General features: G+C 59.1%; 1 protein-coding gene across 1 annotated transcript; it reads left to right on the forward strand.

The window, feature by feature from the left end:
• Positions 1–1374: 1374 nt before the first annotated feature.
• Positions 1375–3750, forward strand: NTN3 (netrin 3). The gene is made up of 6 exons (XM_006873881.1): positions 1375–2302; positions 2374–2562; positions 2658–2807; positions 2918–2968; positions 3091–3165; positions 3401–3750. The coding sequence occupies exons 1-6, from the start codon at positions 1375–1377 to the stop codon at positions 3748–3750; spliced, it is 1743 nt and encodes a 580-aa protein (XP_006873943.1).
• Positions 3751–16883: the final 13133 nt, after the last annotated feature.

The raw sequence follows: 16883 nt of genomic DNA on the forward strand, positions 1-16883 counted from the left end.
CACTACTGTCTATACCTCCAGGAAGGGATGGAATCAGGAACACTTTGGGACAAGTCTGGCTTGACCCCAGATGGATGGTCTCTTGTCACAGCTCAGGTGAGCTCAGGCCAGCCCAGGTGAAATCCTTCCTGAGCCCATGGTCCTATGGCCACCTGGCTAGGTCTCATACCTACTTGGTCTCATCAAATCCTCCCCCTAGCTCTGCAAAGCATGTCGTGTTTATTAATTCCAATCTAAAAGTTTAGTTTGTAGTTCAGGTGTTCAGGGGAAAATGGGCTGACTTGGATCCAGAAAGCAAATTGCCTTGGTGGCACAGGGGTTAAAGCCCTCCACTAATGGAAAGGTCTGTGGTTGGTATCCACCAGCTGCTCTGAGGGAGAAAGATGTGGCCATCTGCTTCTGTGTAAAGATTTACAGCCTTGGAAACCCTCTGAGACAGTTCTACTCGGTACTAATGGTGGGATACAGTGAGATTGGTTTGGGGGTTTAGATCCAAAATCAGTTCTGACTGCAGACTAGCTTCCTTCTACTACAATGGCTGGGAGACACCATCAGCCCTCCAGCCCTGTGTGGGCCCCTCTGCCCTGAGTGTGCCCTGAGTGGGTGGGTGGGAAGCAGTCAGGACCTCCCGTTGCTGGCTGCCCCATGGGTCTGAAGGAGGAGGCCGCCCAGACCCCCGCCCAGCACGTGGCAAGGCCCCAGGAGCAGTCAAGGCCTGGCTCGAGGCCCGGGACCCTGCTGGGTGGTCCCCCACCAGCCATCACTTCAGCCCCCTCCCGCCCGCGCATTCCTGGCTCCCCCGCCCCGCCCCCGGCTCCCGGGCCTCCCAGCCCCCTCCACGCCGGCCCAGCCAGTGTCTGAATCGGCTTCTGATTCCTGCTCCGCCGCCGAGGCCCCCTCCCCTCCTCCTCCCTCCGGGCCCCGCGGCCCCGCCCCCGGCTGGGCCCGGGCTCGCGCTGGCTGCGCCCCCCACCCTCCTGGCACTGCGCGCCCGCCCTTGCTGTAGCCGAAGGAGGCGGCGGCTGGGCGCCCAGGCCCCGCCCGCCTCGGCCCTTCCCGGGAGGCCGGAGACCTGCTCAGCCCGGCCCTCGGCGGTGAGTGCGAGCGGCAGGCGGCGGGCGAGGGGGGAGGCATCCGCGGGCGGGGGCGCGGGCGACGCCTGTCATCGCGGCGGGCCCAGCGGGAAGGCGCGCGAACGGCCCGCCGCTGCACCGCCCGGGGCGTGCCCGCGACTGCTCCCAGCTCTGGGAAGGGCAGGGCAGGGCCGAGCCGGGCCAGCGGGGCGAGGCTATTAGGCATCGCTGGCGGTCCGCAGAGCCTGTCCTCGAGGGCGCGCCACCCCCGGGCAGCCAGCTGACCCGTGCGGCTCCGGCCATGCCCAGCTGGCCTTGGGGGCTGCTGTTGATCGCCGGCATGCTCTTGGCCTTGAGCGCCGGGCCGCCGGCTCCAGGCGACCCCTGCCATGACGAGGGTGGAGCCCCCCGCGGCTGCGTGCCTGGTTTGGTGAACGCCGCCCTGGGCCGAGACGTGCTGGCATCCAGCACGTGCGGGCGGCCGGCCACGCGGGCCTGCGACGCCTCGGACCCGCGCAGGGCACACCCAGCCGCCCTCCTGACCGCGGCAGGGGGCACGGCGGGACCCCTGTGCTGGCGCTCTGATTCGCTGGTGCGCGCGCCCCTCAACGTGACCCTCACGGTACCCCTGGGCAAGGCTTTTGAGCTAGTCTTCGTGAGCCTGCGCTTCTGCTCGCAGCCCCCAGCCTCGGTGGCCCTGCTCAAGTCACAGGACCACGGCCGCAGCTGGGCGCCACTCGGCTTCTTCTCTTCGCGCTGCGCCCTGGACTACGGCCGCCTACCCAGACCTTCCACTGGCCCCGCCGGCCCCGGACCTGAGGCCTTGTGCTTCCCGCCGCCCCAGGCCCAGCCCGATGGCAGCGGCCTCCTGGCCTTCAGTGTGCAGGACGGCAGCCCGCCAGGCCTAGACTTGGACAACAGCCCTGTGCTCCAGGACTGGGTGACCGCCACAGACATCCGAGTGGTGCTCACCAGACCCACCATGCTGCTGGGGGACGCCCGGGACACGGAAGCAGTGGCCCCTTATACCTACTCAGCTACAGAGCTGCAGGTGGGCGGGCGTTGCAAGTGTAATGGTCACGCCTCGCAGTGCCTGCTGGACGCCCAGGGCCACCTGGTCTGTGACTGCCGCCACGGCACCGAGGGTCCAGACTGCAGCCGCTGCAAGCCCTTTTACTGCGACAGGCCATGGCAGAGGGCTACTACCAGGGACGCCCATGCCTGCCTCGGTGAGGCCCTGGAGGGTGGTCTGGGGAGCTGGGACCTGGTGGGCCTCCCCTGACATCACTCCTTTCTGCAGCCTGTTCCTGCAATGGCCACGCCCGCCGCTGCCGCTTCAATATGGAGTTGTACCGCCTGTCAGGCCGTCGAAGTGGGGGCGTCTGCCTCAACTGCCGACACAACACTGCAGGCCGCCACTGCCATTACTGCAGGGAGGGCTTCTACCGGGACCCTGGCCAAGCCCTGAGTGACCGACGTGCTTGCAGGGGTGAGGTCCCTGTCCCTCTTGATCCCCAGCCCCCAACTGGGACTGTCTGCCCAGTCCAGGACTGACGGGACCCATCCTCCCACCTCTGCCCTTAGCCTGTGACTGTCATCCAGTTGGGGCTGCAGGCAAAACCTGCAACCAGACCACAGGCCAGTGTCCGTGCAAGGATGGTGTAACAGGTCTCACCTGCAACCGATGCGCCCTGGGCTTCCAGCAGAGCCGATCTCCTGTGGCACCCTGTGTCAGTGAGTGACCCGCAGCCTGACTCACCCATACACACTCTGCTGCCCCTCCCCCTGAGCCCTGCAGACCCCCTATTCCTGCCTCATTCTAGGCCTTCTTTCCCCTTGTCCAGAGACCCCTGTTCCCGGGCCCACTGAAGAGAGCAGTCCTGTGGAGCCCCGGGGTGAGTGGACCCAGACTGGGGGCTCTGGGAGAGGGGCTTATTTGAAGGGAGGAGCAGAGGGTACCCAGAGGGTGCCGGTGGGAGGCAGTGGGGAGCTGTGCTAGCCTTCCACCCTTTCCCAGACTGCAATGCCCACTGCAAACCAGCCCGGGGCAACTACCGTATCAGCTTGAAGAAGTTTTGCCGGAAGGACTATGGTAGGCCACCCGGGGCCATCAGCCCCCATCCTGCCTCCCACTACCTTTTGAATATCCTGACCCATGAGGAGCTATCCCCATCCCAAGGGCTCCCACTGTCCCTGCCTACCCCCTGCCCCTGAGGCTCCCTCCAGGGGTTGTCCAATCTGTGCCCCATTCTACTTGAGCTCCCCCGGTGCGCCTCCACGAGGCCCCACCCACCCACCTGATCCAGCCTATCTCCCCCTCCCCGCAGCGGTGCAGTTAGTGGTGAGCGCGCGCGGCGAGGCACGCGGCGCGTGGACGCGCTTCCCGGTGGCAGTGCTTGCAGTGTTCCGGAGCGGGGAGGAGCGCTCGCGGCGCGGAAGCAGCGCGCTGTGGGTGCCTGCGCAGGACGCGGCCTGCGGCTGCCCACGCCTTCTACCCGGCCGCCGCTACCTGCTGCTGGGAGGCGGACCCGGGGCCGCGGCCGGGGGCGCTGGGGGCCGGGGCCCGGGGCTCAGCGCTGCCCGCGGGAGCCTCGTGCTGCCCTGGAGGGATACATGGACGCGGCGCCTGCGGAGACTGCAGCGACGCGAGCGGCGAGGGCGCTGCGGAGCGGCCTGAACCCGCGAGACGCGGCTCCCCATCACCGTGCACGGTCATCCAGCGCATCCGCCTGCCCTCCTAGGAGTCTTATGTATCAAGTCGCGCGCGTTCATCTAGGGACCCCGCCCCCGCCCCCGTGCCGGTCCCACTGGGCGCCTCCCTTGGCGCCTGTGCGGGGAGGGGTGTGAGGACAGACGCGGCGACACCCCGCCCTGACACAGGGGAGTTACCGCCCCCAAGACCTGCTTAGACGCTCCCTTGGGCGGCTGTCATCCCCAAGGACTCTGTTATCCCCGACGCTATCTGCCCTCTCCAAAAGGCACCGTAACTCCCAGAAGGCTGTGAACCCCTCGTAGAAATGGATCCTAACAGGACTCTGCAAAATCCCCAAGGGCCGCTGTGCCCCCCAGAGTTCTGTAGTCCTCTAGAGAGCGCCCTGACCGTCCCAAAAGGCACTGTGAACACCTTAGACGCCTGTGGACCCCCTCTGGGGCCCGGGGGCCCTCCCCCGCCAGGACCCGCAGAGGGCGCCGTGCCACCTCCCCAGAAGCATTGCCACCTTGGTGTCTGGCGCCACGTCCGTCCTGGCTTGGTCCTCCCAGCCTGTCACCTGTCTGCCTGCCACCGTCTCTGCCGTGAGATGTCCGCGTCCCTGTCCCCAGCTGGGTCTCTGCCTGCTGGGACCCTGTCTCGTCCGGCTGCTTGGGACCCAGTCCTCAGGGCCCATCCGGTTCCCTCCCGCCCCCTCCACTCAGGACCCCCTGAGTCCCCTCTCGGTCCGCTTGGGACCAGACGTCGCGCCCACGCGTGCGTGCGATTCAGCGGACAATGGTCATCACGTCCCCGCTCCCGATGCCCCGGGTCCTGGCCTCAACAGGACCACGCAGACCACTCTCCCCTCACTTCACTCGCGCCGGAGGACCAGCGCGCTAGTCCCAGCCATTTAACCCGGGCCGCGGTGCTGAGCCAGCGCATGCTCCCCAGCGGCCAGTGCCGGGCGTCGGCGCGCATGCCCAGAGACGGCTCTGCAGCGACCCGCGGGCTCTCGGGGTGGGCAGCCGGCGGCGCGTGCTCAAAGGGCGGGGTCGGCGGCGCGCGTGCTCAGGGGGCGGGGTCGGCGGCACGCCTGCGCACAGACCCGGCGGCGCGGTCGCTGAGTGAACTGAGAAGAGGCGGCGTGGCGGCCGAGGTGGGTTCGCAGCGGTGCGGGCGGAGAGGGCGGGCTGGGGGCGCCGGACTGTCACCGCGAGTGCGCCGCTGGCAAGGAGGGCGTGTGGGGCCGGGCTGCGAGGCCAGATGTGCGGGGACTCCGGTCACTGCGGTGGGGGCCCCCCCCAAGCTGCGCGCCCCCGACTGACTGTGCGCGTCTCCGGCCCCGGCGAAGGCGACTCGGGTGCGACCCCCTGGCCGGCGGGACTTGGAGCTCGCGTGTGTCACCCTTTCCTGCGTGCATTTTCCGTCTCCTCCGGGTAGGAAACCCTTCTCTGCATTGGGTCCCAATTCCAGCCGCCCTTCCCTCGCCTCTTGCTGCAAAGACCTGCCCCAGGAGGACACACACCTGCCGCCTGGGGTGGCCACCCCGACCCTGAGCCCTGTCCGCTGGGAGATGGCGGCTTGGCATCCTTGAGTAAGACAGCTGGAGGTGCTGACAGCTTAGCCAAGCCTTGTCACGATCTTCTGGGCCAGGGGTGCAGTGCAGAAAGCAGTCTGTGCTTTGGGCCTCAGGGATTGGAATTTCCGAGCTGGCAGTCAAGGGCAAAGGTTGTCTGGGTGGCGCCGAGCTATACAGCTTGATTGCTGGGTTCGTGGTGGTGCCTGTTTCTGCATATCCTAGCCACTCCAGGACCCATGGGAGCACTCAGCATACTGCCCTGAATCCCTTGAATGTCTGGGCAGTTTGCAGGATGAGTCCTGGCAGAATTGGTGCATATTGGGTTATTAGCACTGCCTTTCCTTTTCTTCTGTCGGTGGCACACAGGTGGCACCTGTAAACATCTGTTTGGTGACCTTGTGGGGCTTGCAAGTTCTTTTCATTTAGAGGACTACAACCAGAGAGAAGCCAACAGACAATCAAATCAAGAAGTTTTTCAAAGATTTTCTGTCTCTCTATTTCTAGCCAGTAGTAGTGTGAGCCTGCTCAAGCTCTCATTTTCCTGACGGTTGCTTCTCCTTTAATCTTCTCAGGCCCTCCAGTAACGTTTGTCAGGGCAGGGAGTGGGCTGGGGCTCCCATAAATGTTGTGAAAGGAAGCAGATTGCTGTAAGTAGACACAGTGGTTTGCAGTAGGGTTAAGGGGTGACCTTCCTGGGTTGCAGATGCAATCTGGAAATCTAAAGGGTTTTCATAACAGTCGTAAAATTCACCCCCTGGATCTGCAAACTCACCTCCAGGTGGGCCTTGCTCTCTCCTGCTGACCACACCTGCTGGGACGGTCCAGCAGGCTTCAGTGACCTTGGGCACGTAGCCCTGCTCCTAATTCGCCTTGCCCTCTGAGCCAGCCTCAGTGGATACAACAACTAAGTGTGCCTTTAGATGGCTTCTGGTTGGAAGTACCTTGGTCCAACCAGCACACTGCCATCAAGTCGCTTCTGACTTCAAAGGACAGAGTAGAACTGCTTTTTAGGGTTTCTGAGAGTCATCTTTACAGAGCAGATAGCTTCACATTTCTCCTGCAGCGAGACTGGAGAGTTTGAACCACTGACCCTTTTGTTAGCATCCTAGCCCTTAACCCACCCCACAACCCACTGTCCGCGAGTTGATTTTGACTTCATAGTGTTCTGACATTGGATAGAGTAAGTAGAGCTGTTTCTATGGCTTCAGAGGTCAGCACATAACCAACTCTACCTACCACCTGGACTCCTTTCAGAACACCAAAACAGGTTGTAAAAGCACTTGTGTCCACTTACCCTTTTTAGTGTTTGTCCTGTGATCACAGCTTTTCTGTTATGACAACTGTGTAGATGGCAGAAGGAACCCTTTAAGTACAGCCATTTATCCTTTCAGATGGAGATCATATGAAAGACACACAATTCCAGGCCTTGTCTTATGAAGCCACTTGAATCTATTATTCAATGTTACCTATGTCTCCTGGGTTCATGCCTTGCCTGAGGGGGGGCACCTTGCCTTGTGGTGTGGATAAAAACATGGCTAAGACTTGGTCTCTTCAGGGACTCACGGTGGAGACAAGATAGGCAGGTAAACTCACCCTGGGAGCTGATCTGATCGAGGTGGACCCTGCTTGCTCTGGACCTCTGGAAGACTGTTCTCCAGCTGGACATGGGCACAGGGCATCTGTTAAGGGATCGGACTGGGTTTTGAAGGGTGGTTAGGAGTGCCAAAACCAAGTGAGGCAAAGAGCCTCCAGACAAATGAAAGTCCGGCATGAAGGAAGAGGCTGGAAGCAGGCGTGGGGCACAGGAGGGGAAGGCTCTGGGGTCGGCAGAAGACCTTGGTTCCTACTCTGGGTGCAGTGAGGATGATCACAGGTTAATGAGTGGCCTGTTCAGATGTGAATTTTCCTAAAGGTGCTGGCCTGGACTGGTAAAGGGCTGTGTTGCCCTGGGGACAGCAGGGTTCCCCCCCACCCCCCCCACGTCCAGCAAGGCCATGAGAGAGGGCAGTACTATGGAAGGAAGAAGGGAGCAGTTCAGTGATCCGGGAGCGACTGTGGTCGTTCGGTGTGAGAGGAAAAACTCCATTCCAACTCACAGTGATGCTGTAGGACAGAAAAGAGCTTCCCCAGAGAGTGTCCAAGGCTGTCCGTCTCTACTGAGGCAGACAGCCTCATCTTTCTTTCTCCCTAAGAACAAATGGTAGGCCTGAACAGCCAACTTTTCAATTAGCAGCCCCATATTCAACTGGACTATGGAATCCGAGAGTCTCCTAAGCTATTAGGCCCTTAAAGCACGGAAGGCCCACTCTTCACCTGGATTGGGGGGAGGGAAGGGTGGTGAGGTTTTGCACCCTGGCAGCTGTGGTAGAGCAAAGGACAGGATGTAAGATACTCGAGTCTTGCTATCGGGTCAGTTCTGACTCACGCGTTCCAGAGCAGAAGTGAGCCCCGTAGGGTCTGCGTGGCTTTGCTCTTGTGGAAGCAGGTTGGCAGGCCTGCCTTCACAGCACCGCTGCTTGGCTTCAAACCTCTAACCTTTCAGTTAGCAGTCAAATGAAAACTGTTTGTATCTTCAGGGACCTGAGTATGGTGCTCATGGTGCAAAATCACAGCACCCCAGGGGCCTTTCTCTCTCAGCCAGGCCACTTGTTGAAAGGACCCTATCTCCCTCCAGGTGAGGGTTGGGTCCTCATGAAACAAGCCTGGTAAGCCCCAAAGGTCTCGCTTTCCAGTCTTCTGACAGCACATGCTGAGAAGGCTTCAGAAAATGACTGTAGATCCCCCCTCTCCCCTATGCTCCTCCCAGGACCCCAGTGGTGTCTGAACATCAGCAGTAGGACTCTGGGGAAGAACCCATTGAGCTGTGGTCCCTTCCTCCACCTCCCTCGCCTATAAGGTGCCGTTGGGAAAGGGGAAGGTAAGAGGATAAAGAAAGACCAGAGTACCATTGCAAAAGGAACATCTCTCTGCACAGGCAGAAGGGGATTATTGGAGGCTCGCTCTGATCTCTGAGTGTTAGCAGCTGTCTTTGTCTTTGGCAACCAGCCTTTGCACTCCTCCAAGCACCCAGAGGTCCTTAGCACAGCCAGACTCCTTGGGGCAGCATTTGCAGGTGCAGCAGGGATTTCTACCCCACCCCATTTCCCTTCTCCCACATGTCCCCCGGCACTCCCAGACTGTTTCCTAATTGTTACACAATTTTAATTGGGTGCTGCAGACACTGAGGGTGGTGGTTTAGATTTTGATAACGTTACTGTGGTGATTATGTTACAACTGAAGCCCTTACTTTGGTCAGCAGCCCCTTACCTCCTATTGGGCATTTCCTGCCACTCCTTGCTTCATACCCCAACTGTCTTTCATAATTTCTGTTCTAGCCTTCCCTTGAGCCTCCCAAGTAACAACCCCCCGACCCCCATCCCCCATGTCTCTTGCTCTCCCTTGGAACCTCTAGGCCCCTGTTTTAGCCTCTTTGGCTTTTTGGATTATGTGAGGTTAAACCATAAACAAACACACACAAAATCGAATCTGTTGCCATCCCCTCCAACTCAGGATGATTCCCCATGTGTCAGCAGAAACTGCTGGGACTTTCTTCCGCTGGGCTGCTGTGGGTTCACACTGCCAACACTTCTGCTTGTGGTCGAGCACAAACCACTTGTTACTCCCGAGGACCTGCTAGCCTACAGGACCGTCAGGGGTGACTTTAGAGCTGAGCGACGAAGGACATGCTCCCTGCCTGCACTCCCCGGAGCTGAAGGGCTCAGCAGGCCCTAGACAGGCCTGTTCTCCTGTGGCCCTGGCCCTGTCTTTGCTGTGCCTGCCTCTTTATAAGACTGAGGCCTCCTTCCCTTTCAGGCTCTGCAGAGGCAGGACCTGGCCCCCTTCTTTCCTTGTGGGCTGGGAGCCCAGATGTACCTGCTTACCTCTGGAATTGCCACGGTCACTCCACTGGCATTCTATACTGCCCAAGCTCGAGTAGGGCTGGGGTAGGGCCTTCCGTCCCTGTCTTTCAGCACTGGGTCCAGGCATTCCGGAAATGCTTCTGGAATCCGATGATTAAACCTGTGAGACTCCATCCTAGGCCCCACGTGTGACACACCTGTCAGAGGCACGCACCTGGCTCGGAACTCGGACCAATCCAAATTCTAGAGTTGTTGAGCGGAACCTTCTGGTCTTTTCTCTGTGACCTGGATGGGGCTGTTTTCCTGACCTGCTGGTGGGAGACCCCTAACAGATCCTTTGTGAGCAAACCCCATTCTTCCTGCAGCCCTGGACCAAATCAGTCTGTTCTGCCTGCCAAGAGCCGGACGCCAACTGCCTTGCTCCTGGCGGATACCAGGTTACCAGCTCCGCTGTCGAGACCTGCATTTGAACTTGCAATTGGGAATAGTCCGGAGGCCAGCCAGCTGGCCTGAGGTGCTGTGACTAACGCCTTGTTAGTGGCTACACCCTTGTTGTACTTGGCTTGGCTCTTGCGTTGTGTGCCATCCTCTGAGGCCTCACTGTCGTGTTTTCTGGTAATTAGCCACCGGGCAGTCTCTGTGACATGCAGGTCTTCGAGGTAAGGTGAAGCTCAGCACACCTGGCTTTCCTGTTCTGTAACACTGATGGCCAGAGGGTCACATGCCTGGGAAACGTTGCCCACGGCTCCCTGGTATTTGATGGCCTCTCCAATTCACGTTCCTCTCAGGTCTGCTGTTCTAACTGCCTTGAGTCTCCGCTGGCTTCCTTCTATGGCTCCCGACTTCTCAGGGAGACCGGGGAGACTGGGCAGGCCTGGACAGGAAGCCGTAGCATTCAGGGCAGGTTGTGGAGGTCCCAAGCCCTAAGTATTGTGGGGGCACCACCACAGACCGGAGTATCTGAAGGCTGGGGATAGGGGGAAGGACTAGGAGGCACTCAGAGACTCCACAAAGCCCCGAGCTAACATAGGGGGAGGAAGGGTGGTCACACCTTGCAAAGAGCTGGTGGGGCCACAGAGCAGGTAGACTCAAGGTCGGGGGAGCCGCAAGGGCCGACTTTCTGGTTTCCCGGGAGAGGCAGCAGGAAAGTGTGGGTGGGTGGCTCTGTGTGTGTACCTCAGGGAGACAAAGATAAGGGGAACAGGGCCACATGTGCTTGTCAGATTTGGGAGCAAGGTGGGCGGGGTGGGGGAGCAGGGCCCCTGGAGGTGCTGTCCAGGACACAGTGGAGGCCTCAGGCTCATCCAGGGGTGGCGGTGGAGGTCCGAGAGTGAGGAAGCCCCTGCCTCTGGTGAGAGTGGGACAGGAGTTGGCAGCGTGAGCTGGCTCCATGGGCCCAGGAGAGGCTGCTGGCTGGGGTGCCAGGAAGCCTGCCAGGTAACAGCGAGGCCAGCCCTGGGACTTGGCACAGTGACCACTCACGGTCAGGCTCTGAGACAGTATTGGGGGACTGAGACTCGGGAGTAGTGGTCTCATGACTGAAAGCTTGCAAGAATGATCTCGGTCGATAGAGGAGGACAGCGGGCACAGACGTGGCTGGTGAGGTGTTTGACTACATGGCAGGCTGGTTTCAGGGTGGCCAGCATGCTGTGGGTAACAGCATCTGAAATCATGACCCCTGAGACCCGGGCTGTGGTCAGAGAGCAGGACAGAAGCCCAGGGGACAGGGGGACCTAGGTGAGGGTGGGGTGGAGAGTGAGGAGCCAAACCTTAACCAAGGGCACAGCGGCCACTGGTCACCCAGGCCAGATGGGACTCCTCTGGCACTCAAAATGTGCCCTCCAGAATCCCCAGCCCACAGAGATTCACCGATCCCCTAGGCCCCCGTGGCTCCCGGATGTGAGTCCCACCTCATGGCTCTCAAACACCTCCCCCCTCCCCATGCCACCTCCTGACATTCAGACAGCTGTCCTTCCATCCTCTTAGCCCAGAATGAAAGCCTCACAGTGAATTTGCCTTCATGGGCAGGAGGTCTACAAACCCTCTGTAGCCATAGGATCCGTGGGCACCTCCCCACCCTCTCTTGGCAGGTCTTTGTGTGAGGGAGGGGCTCTTTCACTGGGCTTCACTACATAAGCTGTTGCCTCTGCGGAAGGGCCCCGGAGCCCCCATCTGAACCCCTAGACAGAGATCCACAGTCCCCAGTTTTAACTGTCTGTTCCTCACCTGTCTCAGTCATGGTGTCTCAGTCAAGCTGTTATGAGCTTAAGGTGTTCCCTGTGTCTCTGTTTGTTGTCTTGGTAAACCTCAGGCATCTAGTGGGCACTTGGGAAAAATTCAGAAGAGTGGACGGGCTGTGGTCTCCCTCCCAGGACCCTGGACACCAGAACGCAGACCATGTGTTCCGAGGCAGCTGAGGCTCGTGGGGGAGGGGCTGGGCGTTTGCCTGCCTTTCCCCATGGGCATGGGTAAGAGGAGGTGCCTTGAGGTCATCAGACTGGACCTGGATGGGTCGCTGGTAGGAGCTGGTCCTTACTTCCTTTCAGTGTCCGAGTCTCCTCTCCCTAGAGTACACTGCTGACAGTCACTCCGGGCCACACCCCTCCTCCTCCTCCTCTGTCCCTTTGGCATCCTGAGATCCTGAAAGCCCAGAAACTGCCAGCCTCGGGCCCTTGGTTGCTACCCTGGTGCTGTCTTACTGTGTCGTGTAGTCCCCATCTGTGGCTCATGGCTAGAGCTAGCAGGGAATAGCGCCTTAGTCACGTCTGCGTCCCATCCCGGCCTCCTGTGTGAACACATCTGTACTTCTAGCCCCGCCCCCCCACCTCACATCACCCAGGATCTCATGCTATCAGCGTTTGGTGCCGGGGACTAGAGAGGAGGGACAATGTTCTAAAATCCATTGTAGGGGAGCAAACCTTTCTGTCCTGTGAAAGTCCTTCCCCCTGCTGGGTCTTCTGGTTCACCACCAGGGAGCCAACACAGAGCTGCTGAATCCACCCAGGCCCCCGACCCCGCTCACGGGACACCAGGCTGGCCTACTGGAGTGGGAGACGTGAGGCACTGTGACAGCTGATAACGGGCCAGTTCCCAAGGCCCTGGGGTGGTGGGGCAGGAGCCCAGTGGGGTTGCTTCTCATGCAGGCCTGCCTCTTGCCTTCGAAGCCCATGGGGCCCTTTGGTTATGGGTACCCCTTGGGGAGCACACGTATGTGGGTGTGGGCAAGGGTGAACACACGCAGACAGACCTCAGTGACGGGTCCTGAAACCCCACCCCTGGGCAAGAGTCTCTCTGTTCACTCGCTGCCCTCACTATCAGGTATTGTTCTCCTGGTACTGCCCAGCCCACCTGGACTCCCCCAGTTCCCACGGTCACAGCTGGTCCCCTCGCATCATTCAGCGTCTCTTCCAGCCCTAACATGCAGGCTGCGCCCCCTTGTACGTCAGCCCCCCGCCCCCTCAGCACCTTTACCTCCTAGGATGAAGGCCCAGTTCCCCTTAACCGTCACTGCTGCCCTCTCTTCAGGCTGTTGTGACCCCCAGTGCCCTTGGCAAGAACGTCTTCCGCTCTGTCCTGAGGGGCCAGTGGAAGTGGGGTGTAGAACAGGGATCAGGGATCAGGGTCAGGGTTCTGCTGGGTCACATGGACAAGTCTCCCACACTCGGGCATCTGAACACCTATGGGATCATGTCCCCGACTCAGATGGGCAGCATAGCGGTGGGCACTGAGGAGAGCTCCAAGCCTGCTGGGTTAGGGGGGCGTCTAGGGGATGCCATGAACCACCCAGGGCCAGTCCTCCCTGTGCTCAGGGACCCTGAGGTCCCTGTCCAGCCCTGTCAGGTGGTACAGATGCCACATCCTGGGGCTAGTTAGGAAGAACGGGGCAGGAAACCCAATCACTCGGTGGTCCTGGGGGTCGGACAGGGGGCAGGCACTGGCACCTCTGGTCCCTTCCCATGGCTGAGGGAAGTGACATCAGTCACTGTGTTCTCGGGGTGACCTGGGGTGGGGGCAGCAAGGGAAACGTGTTTTAACAGAGCCTGTGTGTGGGGGGGTTATCAGCAGAAAGGGAGTCCTTGTTCAAGTAGCCTTGGGGCACTATGCCACTCAGCATCTGTGGCTGTCCTGCTCGGGACCCCCCACACGCAAACCTGAGCATCTCCCTCGTGCCACACGGGCCGCCTCAAGGACATCTGAGCTGCCCCAGTGTGCCAGGCTGGGCTGGACACTTTCTGTAAGCAGTCTGCACTAATCCCCATACACAATGGGCAAAGTCAGCCTGAATGCACACATCGGATCCTATCCCTCCCCACATCCTGCTGAGCGTGGAGTAAAACCAGTCTCCTCCATGTACCGCCGCTTTGCCTCTGTGACTGCCCCTGCTTGCTGGCTGCCACTGTGCACCCTACTCTCCCCACCCACCCATTCGGCTCCAGGGTCCCCTCGTGTCTGACTGTTCTCAGCCAGCTCGAAACCCAGCCGACCACCTCCACCAAACTCCCTGCCGTGGTGTGGATCATGGGACAGCAGAGCTACTCCATAGTGTTCCCAAGACTGCAGATGGAGCAGACTGCTTTGTGTTCTCCCGAGGAGCGGCTGGTGGGTTTGAACTGCCGACCTTCCCGTTAGCTTCTACCCACTCTGCCACCAGGGCTCCTTTGTCACCCTCCAGATGTCAACATCTGCAGTTACTAGTCGAACAGAGAACCTGTGGGATATTCTGTTTTCCTGGAATTACAGGCTAAGCCCAACGCCAGGGCCAAGCCACACAGAGCATGGCCCCCTTCCAAATTTGGGGAGTTGCCCAAAGCCCGGGCTGACCACACGATGACTCGCGGCAGGACTGCTGGCAAGGGCAGTGACATGAGCCCTCCTAACACAAGAGTCGCCGTACATATGGATGTCGGGGGGCCACCTAAGCAGGGGCAGGGGGCAATGGGAGAACCCACCTCTGCAGACAGGCACCACAAGTGTGCATGCACACCCCTGGGACGGCCAGGCCTTTGTCCAGCCCAGCCCTGTGTTCTGGGAGGCGAGCTCCACATGACAGATGAGGAAGCTGCCGTTCAGGGAAGGTCACTGGCCTGTCCGAGGGCCAAGCAAACCAATGGTGAGGCTGGACTTGAAGCCAGGCCGGACTGCCTCCCACCTGGGACTTTGAAGAGGGCTGGCTGCTGAGTGGACACACAGAAAGGGGGTCACCTGAGCTGTGAACACCTACCTCCCAGACTCCAGTGTTCTAACCCGGATTCTATGTTTTCTGTTTCCTGCCTCCTCTTATGCCCCCATCCAACTTGGTCATATTTGTCATTTCTGTGATTCATTCATTCATGTATCATTTGTATATTGTTGATTTTAAGTGTTGTCGAGTCAGTTCCGACTCATTGCTACCGTGTTTAGGGTTTCCGAGGAGAAATTGGTAGGTTTACGGTGCAGTGCTGATCCCGCGGTGTCTCACCAGGAATCACCATTTGCGTAGTAATAAAAAAAATTCTAAGACAGCCACCCGGGACCTGCTTTGTTACAGCTTTGTATTGTGACGTGGGTGAAAGTTCACAGAAAAACTTGGTTTTCCATTCATTGTTTTTACCCACCCTGCAATGTAACTCTCTCCACTCGGTCCTTTTGTTCCCTGGTTCCATTCCTCATGCTTTCCTCTCCCTTCCTGCCTTCTGAGCTTTATTTATCTCTGAGCAAATGCTGCCCTTTGATCTCCAATGGAGTGTGTGCCTCCTGGCCTGTAGGCCTATCTGTCATCTGGCTCAAAGTTAGCCATGAGGGTGAGTTTAGTTTCAGGCCTGAAAGGTGACCAAAGACCCCCAGTAAACCTGGTCTTTTTTATGCGATTTTGCGTTTTCTTCTACTTTCTGCTCCCACTCCTCTTGTGATTCCTTGCAGAATGGTCAGCCAACACCATCTAGTGCTCCTGGTCTCAGGGCCGTGGACGCTGAGACTCCTGGGCTCCGCTCATCCTTTGGACTCTTGATTTCCACGTGTCTTTGTTTTTCTTCACTCTGCTCTCCGCTGGCTGAGGAGACACCGATAGTTGTACCTTAAGAGGGTTCCCACCTGGTTTATATTGACGTCTTGAGGTCATTGTGGGTCTGAGAGGAGACCTAGGGAGTTCCTTAGGGTCTCCTGCCCCCTAGGCCTTGCCTCAGCTGCCCCTCCGGCCCAGGCACATCCCTAGGCCACTTAACTGCAGCAAAGGAAACTCCAGGTCTACAGCTTCTGAAAGCTCTGCCGGCAGGACCTCTAGGCCACCGTAGTTGCTTGTGCAGGTTCCAGTTTAATATTCAACCCCACTCTGGGGCGGGTGGAGCGAGAATGGACACCATTCTGTCCAGCCCCTGTTCTGGTCACAGATGTTTTGATTATCCTGGCACTTTTTTTGACCCAGGCAAGATGGTTCTGGAGTCCCTGCAGAGGTTCATGTGCTGGCCTTTTAAACCCCATGGGAGGAGGGAGACCCACACTATTGTTCCTCCCAGGACCAAGCAAACCCACTGGCCACCCACTGGGTTCTCTCCTGTCTCCTAAGAGGGCAGCCTTGGCATGGCTCTTCCAGCGGGACACACTATGTTGGGCTAGTTAGGAGAACTGCTTCCATTCATGTTACCTGTGAGGAGCCCCGCTCCCCTTGCCAGGAACAACGTCTAGAGTCTGTCTTCAGAAAACGTCTGCTTCACACACGGCTCGATGCATTCACAGAGCATCGGCTGAGCACAAGAGACCAGAACCCACTGAGGCAGACTTCCTGGGCCATCAGCAGGTGTCCCTCGGAGAGGTCAGACGTGGAGCTGCTGAGTCACCAGCCGGCAGCCCCTTCAAGCTGTCCACCTACAGCACGTTGCCTTCAACATCTGCTAGCATGGTGCCCCCGCCTCCTTTGACTGCCGGTATCTTAGGGTTCCTGTACTGGAGAGGGTACCCCAAGCCCCCCAGGGTGCAGGATGGTTCTTTGTGGCAGCCTGGTTTCCTGTCCACCTCTGTTCTGCCCCTGCCCCAGCACCCCCATCGTTTTTCTCTCCCATTAGCTGCCCGGAGAGGTGACTTGCATTTCCTAGACGCCCACATTCGTGATGCTTTTGAAGTTTGTTGTATGCTGTCGAGCCAGTTCCAACTCACAGTGACCCTGTATACGGTTTCCCGGGAGCAGCTGGGGTATTTGAACCACCAACCTTACAGTGCAAACCAGCCTTGCAGTCAGTGTTTATTCTGCAGCGCATACATGCGTCACTCTGAGGAACGCTTGCAGTGAGGATTTACCAGGTGTCTCTGGTGTCTCTGCGATCCTTGTTGTTGGGTCTGTCCGGTCGATGTCCATTCACAGCCCGTGTGGCAGGAGTAAGCAGATCTCCAGATCTGTCTCCTGAGAAGACTCTGAGTGGATTTGAACCACCAACCTTTTGGACAGTCATCGAGTGCTGAACTCTTTGTGCTATTCAGAGAGGCTCCTTTGCTTACAGTTAGCATTTTCTTGTACCTCCTAATGATGTCGAACTGTGGCCCACTCGGCTGGCTCTTTGTCTTCCTGTGGTGACCTGTGTGTGGCTGTGATGCTGGATCTGTGCCGCCGGCACGTCACACACCAGCAGCGCCACCTGCAGGACAGGTTTCAGCGGAGCTTCCAGACTAAG

The sequence above is a fragment of the Chrysochloris asiatica genome, unplaced genomic scaffold, assembly GCF_000296735.1.
Source record: "Chrysochloris asiatica unplaced genomic scaffold, ChrAsi1.0 scaffold00257, whole genome shotgun sequence".
In the NCBI taxonomy this organism is placed as follows: domain Eukaryota; kingdom Metazoa; phylum Chordata; class Mammalia; order Afrosoricida; family Chrysochloridae; genus Chrysochloris; species Chrysochloris asiatica.